The sequence below is a fragment of the Macaca thibetana genome, chromosome 14 (assembly GCF_024542745.1).
Source record: "Macaca thibetana thibetana isolate TM-01 chromosome 14, ASM2454274v1, whole genome shotgun sequence".
Lineage (NCBI taxonomy): Eukaryota > Metazoa > Chordata > Mammalia > Primates > Cercopithecidae > Macaca > Macaca thibetana.
The window spans coordinates 3265353-3284325 of NC_065591.1; the positions used below are offsets into that span (position 1 = coordinate 3265353).

General features: G+C 57.2%; 1 protein-coding gene across 2 annotated transcripts in view; it reads right to left on the reverse strand.

The window, feature by feature from the left end:
• The window catches only part of NADSYN1 (NAD synthetase 1), a 559458-nt gene that overhangs the window by 9633 nt on the left and 530852 nt on the right, over positions 1-18973 (reverse strand). For both annotated transcript variants that reach the window (XM_050758181.1, XM_050758182.1), the window contains 11 exons: positions 18822-18910; positions 18520-18637; positions 17678-17809; positions 13716-13790; positions 11329-11453; positions 10808-10856; positions 10185-10287; positions 9338-9506; positions 7709-7844; positions 5577-5683; positions 375-506 (listed from right to left, as the gene is read on the reverse strand). In XM_050758181.1, the coding sequence (XP_050614138.1) occupies positions 375-506; positions 5577-5683; positions 7709-7844; positions 9338-9506; positions 10185-10287; positions 10808-10856; positions 11329-11453; positions 13716-13790; positions 17678-17809; positions 18520-18637; positions 18822-18910 (1235 nt within the window). The remainder of the gene's footprint in view (positions 1-374; positions 507-5576; positions 5684-7708; positions 7845-9337; positions 9507-10184; positions 10288-10807; positions 10857-11328; positions 11454-13715; positions 13791-17677; positions 17810-18519; positions 18638-18821; positions 18911-18973) is intronic.

Sequence of the window (18973 nt, forward strand, 5' to 3'; positions counted from 1 at the left end):
CCTCCCAAAGTGCTGGGATTACAGGCTTGAGCCACCGCGCCCGGCCCCGTCTTCTGTCACTTCTAAAGCACAGGTGCTCTGCTCAGATGTGGCGAGCCTTGGTCCGCCAAGCCTCGGCCTGGGGAAGGGAGGCAGGGCAGGTGGGGAAGGCAGGAGGCCGCAGCTCCGTGATCTGGCCGGAGTCGGGGGGCTGTGGAGGCACCCACAGGAAGAAAGGGAGGCTTGGTCACAGGCCTCAAGTGCCAGCTCAAGGGCAGGACTATTCAGCAGGCAACAGGAGCTATGAAGGAGCCTGAATGTGGGCCAGGGTGGCCAGGACCGTGCTGGGAGAGGAGCCCCGTGGCTGTGGAGCCACAGCCCGTGAGCACGCTCACCTCTGCAGGGCAGTAAGCTGGAAGCGCTCGATGCAGAACTGGACGAAGGCTCTCAGGTCTGTCTTGCTGATTCCGCCTATGGGGTTGATGTCTGCACTGGAGCAGTCATACTTGGTCAGGTAGCCCAGGAGACTGCAGGGAGAGGGAGAGAGAGCGCAGGTTCCCGAGGGGCCGCAGATTCCATCAACCCCAGCCGTCCATGGAGTTGCTTCTTCCAGGGGCCCTGAAGCCAGAGGCGTGGCAAATTCAAGCCTCCTGGAGAAGTCCCAGAGCAACCCGCAAAGGTGGCAGAGGCTGCAGATGACCCAGGAGGGCCTTTGAGCACACCAGAGGAGACAACGGGGATGGCAGGCAGGTTTTGGGGGTCACCAGCACGGAGCTGGGAGCAGCCGTCTGAACAAAGCTGAGGGATAGAGGTCTTGGGGTGTCGGGAGTGAGCAGGGACTCGACACACGTGGACGGACACTCTGCTGCCCATGCGGCCGGGCCCTTCCCCTGCCTGTCAACTCTGAGGCCTGCGATCGGCAGAAGAATCCATCCCTCACTAAGATGCCCACGTCCTAATCCTCAGAACCTGTGACTCTGTCACCGCACAGGGCAAAAGGGACTTTGCAGATGGACTCAGGTGGGGACTTGAGATGTGGGGGTGATGCTGGATTGCAGGGTGGCCCCGAAAGGCAATCACAGGGGTCCTTAAAAGAAGGGGGTGAAAATGAGAGTCGAGGGAGCCCTGACTGCAGGGGAAAGACAGAAACGCGGGGCCGCTGGTGGTAAAGACGGAGGAGGTCGTGAGCCAAAGAAGGCAGGACTCCAGAGCCTGGAAACGGCAGGAAACAGATTCTCTCTGGGGCGTCCAGAAGGAATCCACCACGTCCACACCTTAACTTGAGCCAGGGGACCCATACTGGACGTGCGTCCCACAGAACTGAGGGACCATAAATGTGTGTTGTTGAAGGCACTCACCTAGTGGTACTGGGTTCCAGCCGCCCTTCTCCACCCCACCCCACTGCCACCGCTGGCACAGGCCTCCAGGTTCTCCACGGGACTCCTGGCTGACCACCCATCTCCGCCACACCAGGCCAGGCCAGGCCCTTCCACCGTCTGAATCCTCTCAATGCTGCCCTTGACCTTGCAAGGCCTTCCAGACTGGCCCCTGCCTACCCCACCAGAGGCATTTCTCGACACTCTCAAACTCACACCTCCACGCCTTCTCACCCTTCCAGACCCTCACCGTGGAGCAATGTCGGGGGGTGTAAGACCTCCAGGGTCCCCACAAAGGGACAAGTGAGACCCTGTGCTGCCTTCAGTGGGGGCTGTCCCAGTCGCCCCATCACTCCCTGTCCTGTCCCGCCCAACGGTCCTTTAGCAGGAGCTGGGATATGGGCCAGACGGGCCAGGGGAGATGACAGTCTCCATCTTACCACCTTTTCTCTTCCATCCCCAGTGACTGCCCAGGACTGGGGAAATCCGCCTGGGCTGACTCAGAGAGCACAGCCAGGCGAAATCCCGCAGTGCAGAGCTCAGCTCAACCTGCAGACCCACGGGGCCAGGACGCTGCCTTGCCTTGGCGGAAGGAAACTCCGGCTGGGAGGTTGGGGACCACGGGGATGGGGAGGCACGGTAATAGGGGGAAAATTGAGGCAGACTTTTTCTGGTGAAATCGAGACTGATTTGGTGGATTGGTGAGACTCTGAAGCCAGCAACAGGCGTGGCCATAAATTTCAACACAGGACCACCGAGTTCCAGCAGCTGTCCCCTCCTCTCGCGCTCTGCACGGAGCTTTCCCCCAGGCTGGTCACTTCCAGCAGCCGAAATCCTGTTGTTAGGTGCCCACTTTCAACACAGTCTCTCAGCCCTGCATTCCTGTGCTAACCCCAACTTAACCCCGCAGGGCTGGCTTCACTCTCCCCTCCCCTCCTGCTCCCTCTGGAACCTTCTCCTGGGCCTGCCTCTGAACCCACCCCTCCTGCTGCTGGGGATGCGCTGGCCGGGCCCCCAGCAAAGCCACGCTCCTGCTTGGTCACCTGCTCTCATCTCGCCAGTAACATCCCCACTGCTCCGCACCAGCAAGTCCACCCCCTCTCTGTTGGTCTTTTCTTTACAGCATTTTAAGGCAAGAAAACAAATGGAGACCAGTCTGGGCAACAGAGCGGAAACAAAAAAAAATTAGGCGTGGTGGTGTGCCTACAGTCCCAGCTACTTGGGAGGCTAAGGTGGGAGGATCGCTTGAGCCCAGGAGGTCGAGGCTGCCGTGAGCCGTGACGGTGCCATGCCACGCCAGCCTGGGTGACAGAGCAAGACCCTGTCTCTAATAATAAAGCAAACTCCTTTTCCTGTCCCCACTGATCTCGGCAGTGCTTATCCTGCGCCTCCCCTCCCCTTCGAAGTGAAATTTCTGGAAACAGCTGTCTCTGGCTTCTCACACCTCCCCCTGCCCCACACCGCACACTTTCCAAAACCAGCTCTGTGGGTCTTCCAGTCCCCACTCAAGACCAGGCCTTTCAGGGAGACAATGACGGAACCTCAGTCCTGGGGCAGTCACGACTCAGGCCTTCACGGGCTCTTCTCCACCCACCCTTGCCTCCTGCAGGCCTTTATGAAACCCACTTCTCAGTAGGGCCCTCCCTGGGTGAGCTGCTTACAAACTCCCAGCTCTCCCTTCCCCTGCTTGAGCTCTCTCGGCAGATGTTTCCTACAACACACATGTTATCAGCTGGGTTATTGCTGTCTGCTCCTACTTGCAGAGAACAAGAATTGTTTCTGACTTCCCCACCGGGAAGAAAGCCTGATGGGGGACAGGTGTCCAACAGGCCCCCGACGAGCAGACAGGGATGCAACGGAACTAGAATCAGAAGCAATTCAACAACAGAATTACAGGGAAATTTAAAAGAAATCAACACTACACACTTGAGATTCTCGCCAGAACGCAGAGGAAGAGAAGGACTGGCTGTGTCCAGTGAGAAGAAGACAGCAGACGGGGATGCGGCATGTGAAACAGACAGAAGGGCTTTGCTACATCATGAGGGGCGTGTCCGCAGCCACAGAGCCTTCTGTCCCGCAATGAGAAAGGGGCAGCTGAGGAATTACGTTTGCTTATTTTTTCTTTTTTTTTTTTTTGAGACAGAGTCTCGCTCTGTCGCCCAGGTTGGAGTGCAGTGGCGCCATCTCGGCTCACTGCCAGCTCCGCCTCCCAGGTTCACGCCATTCTTCTGCCTCAGCCTCCCAAGTAGCTGGGACTACAGGCGCCTGCCACCACGCCCGGCTAATTTTTTGTATTTTTAGTAGAGACGGGGTTTTACCATGTTAGCCAGGATGGTCTCGATCTCCTGACCTCATGATCCGCCTGCCTCGGCCTCCCAAAGTGCTAGGATTACAGGTGTGAGTCACCGCACCCAGCCCGTTTGTTTATTTTCTAAATGGCATCTAGAGACCTTCCAGCTCCCAGAACCCAATCCCGCCCTGGAAAAAATACTCGTTTCTTTGTTAACATTTTAAATACTAGAAAATGATGGACAAGAGTTGTGAGGGGAACTGTTGTAACACAATTTTATAACAGATCAAATTCTTCCGCATCTACAAAAGCAATGAAAAACCAAACCAAACATCAATCTCCTCAACTACACCAGAGCTCAGAATACACACCAGCCACTCACCCCTCCTGAAAAATCCGTCCCTTACAAAGGCACCAGAGGCACCAGAAAAGCAATGATCAAAACATGCATGAGGAGGATGAGAATGTTTACACAGTATCAGGTGTTAATTTCAGATTTCTGTAATTAGAACAATAAAATAGGATTTAAAAGTAAAAAATCAGTTTTAAAAGAGAACACGTCTGTAGACAGACAAGGATGCAGAGTGATTAAGACACTTATACCCTTTGGGAGGCCGAGGCGGGCGGATCATGAGGTCAGGACAGTAAGACTAACACGGTGAAACCCCGTCTCTCGTAAAAATACAAAAAAATTAGCCGGGCATGGTGGTGGGCTCCTGTAGTCCCAGCTACTAGGGAGGCGGAGGCAGGAGAATGGTGTGAACCCGGGAGGTGGAGTTGCAGTGAGCCAAGATGGCGCCACTGCACTCCAGCCTGGGCGACAAAGCGAGACTGTCTCAAAAAAAAAAGACACTCACACCGTAGAAAAAAGGGAGGGATAGATGGATGGAAGGAAGGAAATGTGGACAGATGGGCGGATGGACGGACAAAGGGAGAGATGGGCGGATGGATGGGTAAGTGGACAGATGAAATGGTGAATGAATATATGGATAGATGAGTGGACAGATGGACAGATGGGTGGATGGACAGACATATGGGTGGATAAATGGATAGGTGGGTGGGTAGATGAATGTGTGGATGGACAGTTGGGTGGAGGGATGTGTGGGTACACGGATGGATGGATGAGTGCACAGACAGATGGGTGAATGAATGGATAGGTGAGTGGGTGGGTGGATGGATGAATAGATAGGTCATAGGTGGGTGGGTGGACAGACAGATGGGTGGGTGGGTGAATGGATGGATGAATGGATGGACAGACAGATGGGTAGATGAATGGACAGGTGAGTGGGTATATGGATGGGTGGATGCATAGATGGATAGATGATGGATGGCCCAACTGATGGATGGATAGATGGATGCAGAGACAAACAAATGAATACATGACAAATAGTTTTTGAAATTCCTCAGCTCCTAAGGAGCAACTAAGAATAGCACAGACGAGCTGAGGGGGCAGAGGCTCACCTAAGGGAAGTGGGGAAACAAAGGCTGGAAAAGAATTTCTAGGAGCCTCCACTGCTGGGCTCGAGGGGCAGCTTGAATTTTATCCAGGGAGTATTTTCAGTCCACATAAAAAATGAACTCTGGTTTGGAGGTAAAAACTAGCTGCAAAGGAATGACTGAAGAGGCAGTGGAATAGCCTAGAAGAAAGAGGGGAGCCCGACCATGGCAGAGGGCAGTGGGAAGATGAATTTGAGGCGCAGGAGAGACGAAGAACCACAAGGCTGATGAAAGTGGTGAGCACCCAGAGCCACTGGCAGGTACACAATGCTCATAGCTCTGCCACTCGGGGTGGGTGAAATTCTAGAGGAATGATGTCGTTCCAGGTACCAAACCCGCCATGAGAGGCACAGGAGTCACCCTCAGAGCGTGTCACCCTCAGAGTCCTGAGAGGTTCGGGGGCCCACCACCACGTGCCGCTGGACCACACTCACCTCTCATCCACGTTGGCGGATCCCAGCACGAGGAGCCCACCACGGATGCCCCGAGACCAGAGGCTCAGCTGAGCAAACAGATAGGCGAGGACCATCCGTATTCGAGCCTGGACAACACAACAGAGGAAATAACAGGTTCCCTCGCAAAGGAACACACGGGAGACGCGCACCCACAGACTCTTGAAAACAAGAAAATTAAAACAGCTTAGGAGCTCTCTAGTGTTCTGGGAACATCAGAGTCTCAGAGTCCCACGGTGTCCCGAGGCCTTCCTCTCAGGGTTGTCCCAACTCCACAGGGCTCACGCAAGCTCGGTGGGGCTTGTCTTCAAAGATGGGAGCACCCGGAGCCCAGGAGGGCAGAGGGCAGAGGGAGCATCAGTGGCAGCAGTGGGGTCCCTGGGAGAAAGCTTGGCAACTGCATTTCCATCCCTTTACCACTGGCAGGAGGGGAGGGGCCACCAAGGCACAGCAGAAAGGGGACAGGGAGAGACGGGACAGATCCCAGCAGCGGGAGCCCTCGGCCTCTCTTCTCCTCCACCCATCATGGAGCACCCAGTCAAGTGCAGTAGCCCAGGAGGCAGACAGCGTCTGGGCTTTTCCCTGAGGATTAAAAAGACACACACTCACACACAGTCACGTGCACCCTCACATCATGCACACCCACCCACCCACACGCCCACAGGCATGCTCATGCACTCACTCATGCGCACAATTGTGCACTCATGTTTGTGCACACTCACTCGCACATCCACACACACCTGTGCACAAGCACTCACAAGCACACCCACACTTGTGCATACTCACATTCACACACTTGTACTCTCATACACTCATGTAACCTCTCACACTCATGCTCACACCCAGGCTCACACCCTCCTCTTGCACTCATGCTGGTATGCTGGTGCACACACTCGTGCATGCACACCCTTACACCCCCGATCTTGCTCTTACACATCACAGGCTCACGCACCAACACACACACAGACCCCCTCCTTGTTAACAAGGCTGCATGACCGACGTCTTCAGTGAGGCACACAGGCTGTGACCCCAGCACTAGTTGTCCCTGAGCTCCCTGTGCCATGACCTTCATGGAGATGACGGCCCAGGCCGGGGCACCGACACATCCTGCAGTGATTGTCCCAGGGCTCCCTGCACCTCCCCAGGGGACGCTGGCCCAGGCAGGGGCACCCGCACATTTTGCAGTGATTGTCTCAGGGCTCCCTGCACCTCCCCAGGGGACGCCGGCCCAGGCAGGGGCACCCGCACATTTTGCAGTGATTGTCCCAGGGCTCCCTGCACCCCCACCCCCACCCCCAGGGGACGCCGGCCCAGGCGGGGGCACCTGCACATTTTGCAGTGATTGTCCCAGGGCTCCCTGCACCCCCACCCCCACCCCCAGGGGACGCCGGCCCAGGCAGGGGCACCCGCACATTTTGCAGTGATTGTCCCAGGGCTCCCTGCACCCCCACCCCCAACCACAGGGGATGCTGGTCCAGCGGGGGGCACCTGCACATTTTGCAGTGATTGTCCCAGGGCTCCCTGCACCTCCCCAGGGGACGCCGACCCAGGCAGGGGCACCCGCACATTTTGCAGTGATTGTCCCAGGGCTCCCTGCACCCCCACCCCCACCCCCAGGGGACGCCGGCCCAGGCAGGGGCACCCGCACATTTTGCAGTGATTGTCCCAGGGCTCCCTGCACCCCCACCCCCAACCCCAGGGGATGCCGGCCCAGCGGGGGGCACCTGCACATTTTGCAGTGATTGTCCCAGGGCTCCCTGCACCTCCCCAGGGGATGCCGGTCCAGTGGGGGGCACCTGCACATTTTGCAGTGATTGTCCCAGGGCTCCCTGCACCTCCCCAGGGGACGCCGGCCCAGGCAGGGGCACGCGCACATTTTGCAGTGATTGTCCCAGGGCTCCCTGCACCCCCACCCCCACCCCCAGGGGACGCCGGCCCAGGCAGGGGCACCCGCACATTTTGCAGTGATTGTCCCAGGGCTCCCTGCACCCCCACCCCCACCCCCAGGGGACGCCGGCCCAGGCGGGGGCACCTGCACATTTTGCAGTGATTGTCCCAGGGCTCCCTCCACCCCCACCCCCACCCCCAGGGGACGCCGGCCCAGGCGGGGGCACCTGCACATTTTGCAGCGCCAGGTTTTCCCTGCTGCTTCCTCCATGAGCTGCGAACAGAGGGCTCTTCCCCGTCACCAGGCTGAAGATGCCCGTGACGGCCTTCACGGCTGGATCAATGTTGAGACTGATGTGGTGGCTGGAGGGAGAAGGGTAGGTGTTGAAGGCAGCATGTGCACGTGTGTGCATGTGTGTGTGCATGTGTGTGTGCATGTGTGTGTGCACGTGTGTGCATGTGTGTGTGCATGTGTGTGTGCATGCGTGTGTGCATGTGTGTGCATGTGTGTGTGCGCATGTGTGTGCATGTGTGTGCATGTGTGTGTGCATGTGTGTGCATGTGCACGTGTGTGCACGTGTGTGCATGTGTGTGTGCACGTGTGTGCATGTGTGTGTGCATGTGCGGTGAAGCCCTGATGACCTAAAACTGACCATTGTAACCCGTTTAAAGTGTATGATTTGTGGTGTTTAGCAATCCACAGTGCTGTGCAGCCATCACCACCATCCAGCTCAGAACTTCCCATCACCAGAGAAGGAAACCCCATCCCACTGGCAGTCTGTCCCCACTCCCTCCTCCTCCAGCTCTGACAGCTGTGACACTGACAGATGCAGAGAGTGACAGACTCCCTCTCTCTCTGTGCCGTGGCCTGTTCTGGACATTGTGTGGAAATGGAATGGAAATGGAATCAAACACCATGTGGCCTGGTGTGGCTGGCTCCACTCCTTTCATCCGCACCACGTCTTCAAGGTTTCTCCTCACTGTGTCACGTGATCGTGCTCCACTCCTTTTCATGGGTGAATAATATTCCACTGTGTGAATGGACCACAGTTTCTTCCTCCGTTCATCTGAAATGGACCTTGGGTTGTCCCAACCTCTTGGCTTCTGCAAATGGTGCTGCTATGGACTTTCCTGAACAAGTATCTGTTTGGGTCCCTGCTTTTGATTCCTCTGAGTACATATCTAGGAGGAGAATTGTTGGGGGGCAGGGGGACAGCTTTTAGCTGAGCTCAACAAACAGGACGGGGAGCTGCTCATTTTCTCCTAGGAGCCATTACGGATGGAACATTCCAGATGGAACCCAGTCTCTCTTCTCTGGAAAGGTGCTCTCCCTCCACTGTCCTCACGTAGAGAACTGCCCGTGGAAGAGGGAGTGAGGGCAGGGGGAAGGGACAGGAGGAGGGGTAGGAGCCAGCCCGCAGCCAACTCCCAGGACCTGCTGTGCACCCTGGTGAGCACATACGACCTGCAGCCTGCACTGGGAATGCAAGGAGTGAGGGGACGGAAGGGTGGAAATCACAGGCACCATCAGAGACCCGGGTGGGTCAGATAGGGAGGACTCATACACAACTTCCCTGAAATCTGTCTCAAACCAAGAGAAAGTGGAGCCCTGATAAACTCCTAGATGCACGTTTAAGCAATTGCTGATGACTGGAGAAACAAACTGTTCTATCCGTAGACAGTGGAATATTATTCACCCACAAAAAGGGATGGAGCACTGACACGTTTGCCCACATTGTGGATGACATGATGTGGAGTGAACGAAGCCAGTCACCAATGCGCTCACAGGCAGAGCTTCCAGCGGCTCTGAGCCCTGTCAGCCGCCTGCCATGCCCAGCACCAGGGGCCAACTCCACCTTCCAATCTGCTGGGCCAACTCTCTGGCCCGGGTGCACGTCTCCTGGGAGGAGTTCTTGCTGGCCATGTAGCAGGTGGTCAGTATGCGCCCACAGAGGTCTCGGGGATCCTGAGGGGTGTAGCTGATCTGGTTCACGATGGTGCGGACATCAGCCAGCACTTCCTGATCTGAAAACCACCAGGACAGAATGGGTGGAAGTCACCTGAGTGTGTGGGGTGTCTACAGAGTTCCACCCTAGTCTACAGCTCCCAGATGCCCGTGCAACTCCACCCCAGTCTACACCCCCAGGTGCCCGTGCAACTCCACCCCAGTCTACACCCCCAGATGCCCGTGCAACTCCACCCCAGTCTACATCCCCAGGTGCCCGTGCAACTCCACCCCAGTCTACACCCCCAGGTGCCCGTGCAACGCCACCCCGGTCTACACCCCCAGGCGCCTGTGTAGCGCCAGCCCACGCTATGGCCCACAGCCCCATCCGACGGGCATCGTCACCCCTGTTCTGCTGCACATGCTAAGATGATGTCCGATACCATATCACACAGGGGAGGATGTGAACCTCCAACGCCTGTGTTCTCTCCACCAGGCCACACGGCGCACAGAGCAGGCAGGTGCAGCTCTGGAGACTCAGCCACATAGGCCCAAAGCTCCAGGAAGCTGCTGATGGCCTTGCTGCCTTGGCTGCAGGACTGGGATGTGACGTTGTGACATTTGTGCGTGGCCACAAAGCCCCTTTCACCCCGATGTCCACGGCATGGGTGTTTCCTCTGCCCCCTCCTGAGTCCCAGACTCAGGTAGCTCAAGGGCTGGACCCTGGAGCCTCCCTCAAGCCAACAGATGTCACCTACTTCCGCTCCTCACAGACTTGCAGACCTGGCAGCACATGGAGTAGACGAGGCAGGCGGTGGCTGCGCTGTCCACCCCGCCACTCAGGGGCAGCAAAAACCCCCCCTGGAATGGACCAACCAAACACAGTGTAAGCAGAGCCTCGGAGAAGCGGCATGCCCACGGACCAGCCAAGCTCCACCCACAGACCTCAAGGAGGCGTCCACAGAAATGCACGTGGGTGTCGGCACTTTCCACGGGGTCAGGACAAATGCCCACACGTGGCAGGATTAATGGATTTTTCAGAGGGAAAAGAGACACTTTGCTGTGGGGCGTGTCTGAGCTGATTCCACTGATGAACTGCAGAGACGTGGGGTTACAATGCTGGCGAGATGGCGAGCGTGACCCTGGATGCCGACAGGCTGGGTTTTGCCGAGCCTCCAAAGGTGGAGCCGACCCACCAGCCACTGTGCCCACCTTGCCTCTGGCTAGTGCAGACTAAGCTCACCATGGAGGCAGAGTGATGAAATGCTTTTTGTCATTTGCATTAAAAAAAAAAAGAAAAAATCCCTACCCTGCCCCAGAATAAAACCAGACCAACCAGTAGAACAAGCAAAGTGGGCTCACTAGAAACTGGAAGTCTTACCTGTTGGCTTCGTCTTAAAAAATCCCAGAGCCAGCAGGCAGGTCCAAGGCTGCAGGGCAATCAGAACATGGAGCCCGGAGGCGGACGCCCTGGCCCACAGCCCCCAACAACCCACCCAAGCAGGCCCCAGGAGGCTGCAGTGCCGGAGTCAACGCTGGGCTCTCAGGACGCCCGTCTCTGCTTCAGGCACCTCGTGAGAAGGGACGCATGTGATTCCAAAGACAGCCCCGGGACGTGGGTATTATCATCATCCTCATTTTAAAATGGGGACACTGAGCCACAGAAAGGACAGTGCCTTGGGGCCCAAGGTCACAGCACGGGGAAGGAGTAGGACTGGGGGTCACACCCAGGAGGTCTGGCTCCAGCATCCATGCCCTCAACCCAGGGGAGGCACAGCTGCCTCCTGCCAAGTCTCCACCCAGGCAGGTTCTGAAAACCCACTGCGTGACCTCCAGGAGTCCCCACCCCAGAGGTGTGGCCACGCGGATGCCAGGTCCTTCCCAGGGGTCGGGGCCACACACCTTATCTCCTCCTCAGGGCTGTGGTATTTCCACTCGATGGGCTCAGAGACGGGTGCCAGGAGGTCCTCATGGCACGAGAGGGCAAAGTCCACCTTCACTCGGGGGTAGGGGCTCGCCCTGCTGGCCTGGCAATGGAGATTCAGACAGGATGACTCCCAGCTTCATGGAAACCCTCTGGGTCCCCGGGACCGACAGGCAAGCAGGACTCCATCAGCCATGTCAAAACCACAGCGAGGCCGCCCTCACTGCCACAAGGATGGCGAGGAGCAAAACGACCAATGGCAACAGGTGTTGGTGAGGGGCGAGAAACCGGGGTTCTCATACCCGGCTGCCCGGAACCCACCACGGTGCAGCCGTGTGGCAAACGCTCTGGCAGCTCCTCAAAAGGCTCAACAGAGCCAGGGGTGGTGGCTCACACCTGTAATCCCAGCACTTTGGGAGGCCGAGGCAGGTGGATCACCTGAGGCCAGGAGTTCGAGACCAGACAGACCAATATGATGAAACCCCCGTCCCTACTAAAAATACAAAAATTAGCCAGGCATGGTGGTGGGCGCCTGTAATCCCAGCTACTCAGGAGGCTGAGGCAGGAGAATTGCTTGAACCCACGAGGCACAGGTTGTGGTGAGCCGGGATCGCACCGTTGTACTCCAGCCTGGAGTGAAACTCCGTCTCAAACAACAACAACAACAACAAAAAAAAAACCCATAAAAAATGGCTAACAGAGTTACCATAAGACCCACCCAGCCAATTCCACTCCTGGATAGACACACCCAAGAGAAATGAAAACACGTGTTCCCTCCAACAAAAGTACATGTATGTTTGTAGCAGAATTATTCACGATAGACAGAAAGTGGAAGCATTACTGATGCCCATCAGTGGATGAGTGAATAAACACAACGTGTCCATCTCCGCTACAGAACACGCTCTGACCACACAAAGGGATGAACTACAGTCGCTCCCTGTATCTGTGGGTTCTACACCCGCAGATTCAACCGCACACAGAAGATACGGTAGTCGCGGGATCTGAAGCCCAGGGATACAGAGGGCCGACTGTTCGTGTCAGTGAGCTCTGCAGGGGGCACTGTGGGACACAGGCATCCCTGCAGGGGATCGGTGGAGGCTGAGGCTCCCGGATCCAACCCCTGTGGATACCGAGGGGTGGCTGCACCCGACACATAGATAAACCTTGAAAACAGCATAAAGTGTGGGAAGCCATACGCTATGTGATTTCATCCCAATGAAACGTCGAGAATAGGCAAATTCATGAAGACAGAGAGTAGACTTGTGGTTGTCAGGGGCGGAGGAGGGGAACGGGGTGGAGTTTCTTTTTGGGGTAATGAAAATGCGCTAAGATTGTGGCTGCATAACTCCATGAGAACCCGAAAAAGCACTGAATTGGGTGCTTAAATGGATACATTGGGTGGTATGGCAAATACGACTTAATAAAACTGCTATGAAAACAAAGGCTGGGTGTGGTAGTTCACGCCCATAACTCCAACACTTTGGGAGGCCAAGGTGAGAAGATTGCTTGAGCCCAGGAGTTCAAGACCATCCTGGGCAACATAGTGAGACCCTGTCTCTACAAAAGAAAAAAATTAAAAACTAGTTGGGCATGGTGGCATGTGTCTGTTGTCTCAGCTGCTTGGGAGGCTGAGGTGGGAGGATCACTTGAGTCCCAGAGGTCCAGCCTGCGGTGAGCTGTGATGGTACCACTGCACTCAAGCCTGGGAGACAGAATGAGACCCTGTGTCAATCAATCAACAGCAGAAGAGTCCGCTCTGTGACGAGCATCACACTTCTTCAATGTCTGCAAAAATCACTGTCTCACGACAGCTGCACAGTTGGATATCCTATTTGTGATGACATCCGGCAGAAACGCAGAGCTCCAGGCTACCAGCAGCAGGACCTTGGGCTGCAGGAGGGGCGTTACTTGCATCCCAGTGTCTCAGACACAGGCTCACTTGTGCCTTGGACCTTGCCTCCGACTGCCGAGGTGGGGACCAGCCTTGGCTGCACGCTGTGTGCCTGTTTCTACTGCGCTTGCCACCCCCCACCTTGAGGCCTTCCTGGGCTCCAAGGCTGCTTGGGTCTTCCTTGTGTGGCAGCCCCTAGCACACTGACCGTCTCGTCGGCCTCTCCGCCTGCCTGTCCCCAGCTGTCCCCAGCTCACCCCAGCTCAGGGCCTGGCTCAAGCAGAGGACGATGGGGAAGCGATGGAAGCAGGTTCCGTCTACAGCACCAGCCCTTTCCACACTTGGGAAGTCCGGAACTTCCTGGTGGACTTTTCAGGCACTGCACTCTCATGGCCGCCACCAGGCCCGCACGAATGGGGCCACTTGCCACATCTTTGAGGAGCGTCCCACGCAGTTGTCTACTGCAGCACTCACCGCCAGGTTTCGAGATGAAATCTCCGCCCTATAGCTCCGGACGTCCTCCAGATCCAGCGTGGCCGTCAGGACTTCCTGGGGAAGGAAATTTCAAAGAGAACCCGTGATTTCCCGTTTATTCCACTCCCACGTGTAAATTGGCCGCTGTCAAAGGTGTGTCACACCTTCTAAAGCAGGGGCTGAGACCCCTGAATTCCTGGGGGCCCAGGGATGGGACAGATGACATTGAGGCCAACCCACAGCTCTTCCCCCTCACTGTTGCCACCAGAACCTCCACTGCATTCAGACACTTGCCAGTGACCCACTAATCACGGCACAAGACACCACCCTATAAGACACCCCCCTGTCAGTAGGACACCTCCTGGTCAGTAAGACACCCCCGTCAGTAAGACACCCCCCTGTGAGTAAGACACCCCCCTGTCAGTAAGACACCCCCCCGTCAGTAAGACACCCCCCCCGTCAGTAAGACACCCCCGTCAGTAAGACACCCCCGTCAGTAAGACACCCCCCCCCGTCAGTAAGACACCCCCCTGTCAGTAAGACATCCCCGTCAGTAAGACCACCCCCCTGTCAGTAAGACACCCCCGTCAGTAAGACCACCCCCCTGTCAGTAAGACACCCCCCTGTCAGTAAGCCTCTGCAGGGGACTTCTGGGAATGTCCCTCTCATCAAAAAGACACACAGGGAGCCAGGGCCCCTTTGCTGCCTCTGCATGTGGCTGTGTGAAGATGGGATGGCTGGAGCTGCTGCAAACATCCCGTGCCCAAGAAGAGAGGCAACCTGAGACTGAGGCCAACACAGAGGAGGGCGGAGCTGGGGGAGGGCAGAGGCAGAGCCACAGGCCCAGTATCCATGCCAGGGTCCTGGCCCGGACGTGCTGCCTGTGTCACAGGAGGTGACACTGCCTTGCCTTTGAACCTGGCTATGGGGGATTCTGCCAATTGCAGTGTATGCAGAAATGAGGTTTTAACTCAGGGGTTATTCCTTCATGAAAAAATACCTTTATCAAATTGTGTTCCTGAGTGTTGCCTTGCTAAACGCAAGCGTGGGACAGCGGGAACAGCACCTGCACCACTGTGGTGGTTCACAGGATGGCCGTGGCCACCTTGCGTGCCCCTCACTCCTACTGCTGTAACAGGGGGCCAGACCTGGCTGGAGATGCCCATGAAGACAAGGAGACCGATTCACGCATCCTGTGGTTCCCTGGCTGCTTTCCAAAGTGATGGCACTGTGGCCACCAAGCTTCCATGCAGAAAGCCATGGTAAGTGTGAAGCCATAAAACAGTGGAGATGGGGGAGGTGAGGATTGTTCCATGAGAAGGTGGCTCCATCCCACTCTCCCCAAGGCTAGGTTAACAGCCTTCCATATTGCAGCCTGACTCCAGGTACACAACAAGCCGGAAAGCCCAGGGGATTAGGAAGACCCTAAGAAACATGGGCCCGACGAGGGGGATCGGCGGGTCTGTTGCTCGAGCGGGAGGCAGAAGGGGAGACTCTCAAATGATTCCACGTGTCACAAGACTTCTGTTGATGATTTCAGGTGCACCACGGAGGACCTGGCAGAGGGCAGTGTCCTGAGCCTGAGGACAGCACTGCCACTCTCAATGCAGCAGACCCGTGGCTGTAGCCTAGGACGGAGATCTCGGGCCACATCAGGAATTCTAGAGACAACAGCTCCTGGATTCTAGTGCATGAAACAACTGCCTAGTGCTCACTAAAAATGCAGACCCCCGAAGACTCCGGTTCGGGGGCTTGATGTGGGGCCAGGAACCTGCGGGGGTCCTGGGGCAGGTGATTCCCAACACACCTGCCAATCAACACGACCGCCAACGTGCCTGTGGCTGTGGCGTGGGGAACGGGGAGAGGACCACACTTCCCATCAGCAGAAACTTAATCCTTCTCTTCAAAGCCCTTCCAGCTCTGTCGTGGTTAACGATGAAGAGCAAGGAGGCCTGCAGGGACGCGGTCACGTGGAAAGCAGGGCCTGGAGTTGAGACGGCCACATCCTTGCCTGCCCCCTGTGCAAGAAACCCCTGAAAAGACCGTGGAATTCTTTTTCAGGGTGAAGTTCACTCGGTCCACTTTGAAACTGGTTTGGTTTCGTAACCGCCTCCGTGCTGACCGCGCCTATGCTGTGCGGAAAGCACCAGACAGAATCGTGAGGATGGCAACGCAGGGGCAGCAAAGCAACGAAACCGCTCAGCCAGCCTCTCAGAGTCGGTGACGCCAGGACACAGGCTCGCTCTGCTCCTGCGAAGCCAGCTGCAGAACTTGTCTCCTGTGCTACCGCCTGCCTCGGTGAATCCGACGCTTTAATGCCGCTCCCCAACAAGAGTAGAGTGGAACGTGTCGGGTCCAAAGGCGAGTCCTGCGACGCTGTGTGCGGGAGGGAGCGCTGGGGACCCGCGAGGGGTCTGAGCCCGAGAGTGGGGATGCTCCCACCCACGTCGGCTTGGGGCAGAACTAAAAGTTACTTTTTGTTGTATTTGTGCACTCGGGATTGATTTCCATTTTTGGCAATAACAGCTCGTTTTTTCTTGTTTGCTTCAAAAACCGAAAGGGAGGCCGGGTGCGGTGGCTCACACCTGTAATCCCAGCACTTTGGGAGGCCGAGGTGGGTGGATTGCCTGAGCCTAGGAGTTCGCGACCAGCCTGGGCAACACGGTGAGACCCTGTCTCTACTAAGTAAAGTACAAAAAATGAGCCGGGTGTGGCAGCAGGCGCCTGTAGTCCCAGCTCCTCGGGAGGCTGAGGCAGAATTGCTTTAACCCGAGGGGCGGAGGTTGCAGTGAGCCAAGATCGTGCCACTGTACTCCAGCCTGGGCAATAGAGCGAGACTCCGTCTCAAAAACAAACAAACAAACAAAAAACTGAAAGGAAGAGTGGCCCAAACCTCTCCCAGGACTTTCCACCTGTGGTCTCTTCTCTGTGGAGGAAGTTCGCGCCCATCGCGGTAACGATCACCTGGGAAGCCCTGCCCCGTGCTAATGCGCATCTTTAGACGCAGAACGTGCAGAGCTTTCATCAGCTTCCCAAAGGAATCTGGGGCTCCAACAAGGTCCTGAACCCCATTCCAAGCGGCAGCTCAGTTGCTGGTGAGGACTGTGCCAGGCAAGGTTCTTAGCTTTGTTCTGTGTTATCTCCTTCCTCTGAGCACCCACATATCTGTGTTGCTTCAGGATAGCAATGGCGCTTCCAACCTGTAACTCACAGCTTCCCCAGGGCTGTCCCTCACGCAGCTGGCCACTGTGTGCTCAGAGAGCCCCATAGAACAAAGCCTCGCTGACCAGAGTGTCCTGGGGTCTCCACTCCTGCTTCCCCGGACTCAGGGACAGCGTGGTGTAAGGTCTTAGATGAGTATATGTGGCCTCAGCACCCGGGGAAGAATGGCGGGGCCTTAAACGGCCTCACCATGAGCTCCCCTGACGGCTCTGCTCCTGAGGATAAGGCCCCCTCACCAAACACGGGATCCCTAGACCTGTCTTGGGGGCCATGGAGTCTGCTCCTTTCAAAGGAGCGGCTCTGGTTCCCTGCCAGCCCTTGGAATTCCAACAAACCAACACCACCCTCCCACAGGCGCCAGGCGGCACCCGTCCTCTGGGCACCACAGAGCCTGCCTCCCACCGCGGGCTGTCCCCTTGGTTCCTGAGTGCACTCCCACCTGGCCCTGCGGGGCACGGAGCCCTCCTCCCGCACTGTGGGTACGCAGAACTCGTAAGCTGCCTACAACCTCAACCGTCCAGTACCATGTGCCGTGTGTCGGGGTTCGGCTATCCTCAGACCCGAGGGTGGGAGGTTCCCCCCTCACCAACCAGGTAAATCAGAGGCCATCAGAGCGGGCGGGACCCCCGGGGGCTTCTCCACAGGGGCCCTCACTAAGCACCCGGCTTAGAGGGGAGGGCCAGGAGCTCGGCCTCTGCACAGGGAACCCGCCCCCAGTCACGTCCAGGCCCGTTCATTACCACGTCATCCAGAGAGAACTGGGATCCTTGAGCGAAGACGCTTCCGTTCATGGCGATCATGGCGCAGCCGTCGTAGTAGAGGCGGTCCCCGTCACAGCCCTTCTGGTTGGCCAGCAAGTAAATCCCACCGTTCTGGAAAAGGCAGAGCCCACAGCAGAGTGGTCAGCTGTGGTCCACCGCCCTCGCCTGCCACCTGCCCGCGTACAGGAACGTCCCCCCAGTCCCGCGAGGTCATCATGAGCGGCCCCACCACCGCCGAGATAACGCGCACGTGTAGGGAAGCACAGACCCGTGAAGCTGCGGCGAGCCTGGCCTTGCTAGGCGCCAGGCTCTTCGTAAAACATGTGTTTTTGCTTCATAACAACCCTACGAGGCAGACCCCGTCACCTCTCTGAGGCATGATGAGGTTCAGACAAGCCAAAGAAAGCTCCGTGTGATGAAGCCAAGATTCAAACGCGGCTCAGCTAAACCCACACCTGCAACGTGAAGGACGAACCAGCACCGCCGGCTGCACGTCTCACTGCCCAAGAGCAGGAGCAGCAAACATACGGGTGTTCCCTACGCCCCGCCATCATGCCAACGAACAAGGAGCACGTCCTGGTTCCTGGTCACAGCAGGGAGGGTGACGGGGTCGGCTTCCTGGGGTAGCTGCGCGGGTGAGATGGGCTGTGCCAGCGAAGCCCCGGGGGGCAGCAGGGCACACTTGTTGAGTCCAGGCCATAATTACAAGCCCGGAACGTCCATCTTGTGTGGGCCCAGCCCTGCAATGGGCACTGAGCATGCAGGAGTGCTTGAGATGCAGTGCCTACCCCATGGTGCACGCTCCCTGGCCCAACCCCTACCTTGCTGGTGGCCATAGTCACGAGATCCACCCTGGTGTTGGCTTTGCGCAGCACGTGGTGACTGCCCGAGGCATTGGTGATGATCTCCACTCCATCCAGGCCCATGTCGATGTGCGGGCTGCGGGCAGAGGCAGGTGAAGAGAAGAGGCCACCAGACTCCTCTAACCCAGCCTCCCGGGCAGCCCCTCACACTTTCCCATGGCAGCTCCCGGCCGATGGCCCCAGGAGGTCTGCAGTCCCAGGTCCTCCCAGCTGGCCCATGTGAGGTGGGTGATCGGACAGCACAGGGGCATGGGGCTCACCTGTGGGGTGTCCAGAGCTCCTCACAGATCTCACTTCCAATGCAGGTGTCCCACGTGGCCAGCACCGCATCTCCGAAGGGCGCAGTTTCCTGCCGTCGGAAGAGAAGAGTGCATAAGATTCATTGGTCACGCCCTGTCTGGGCCACAAACAC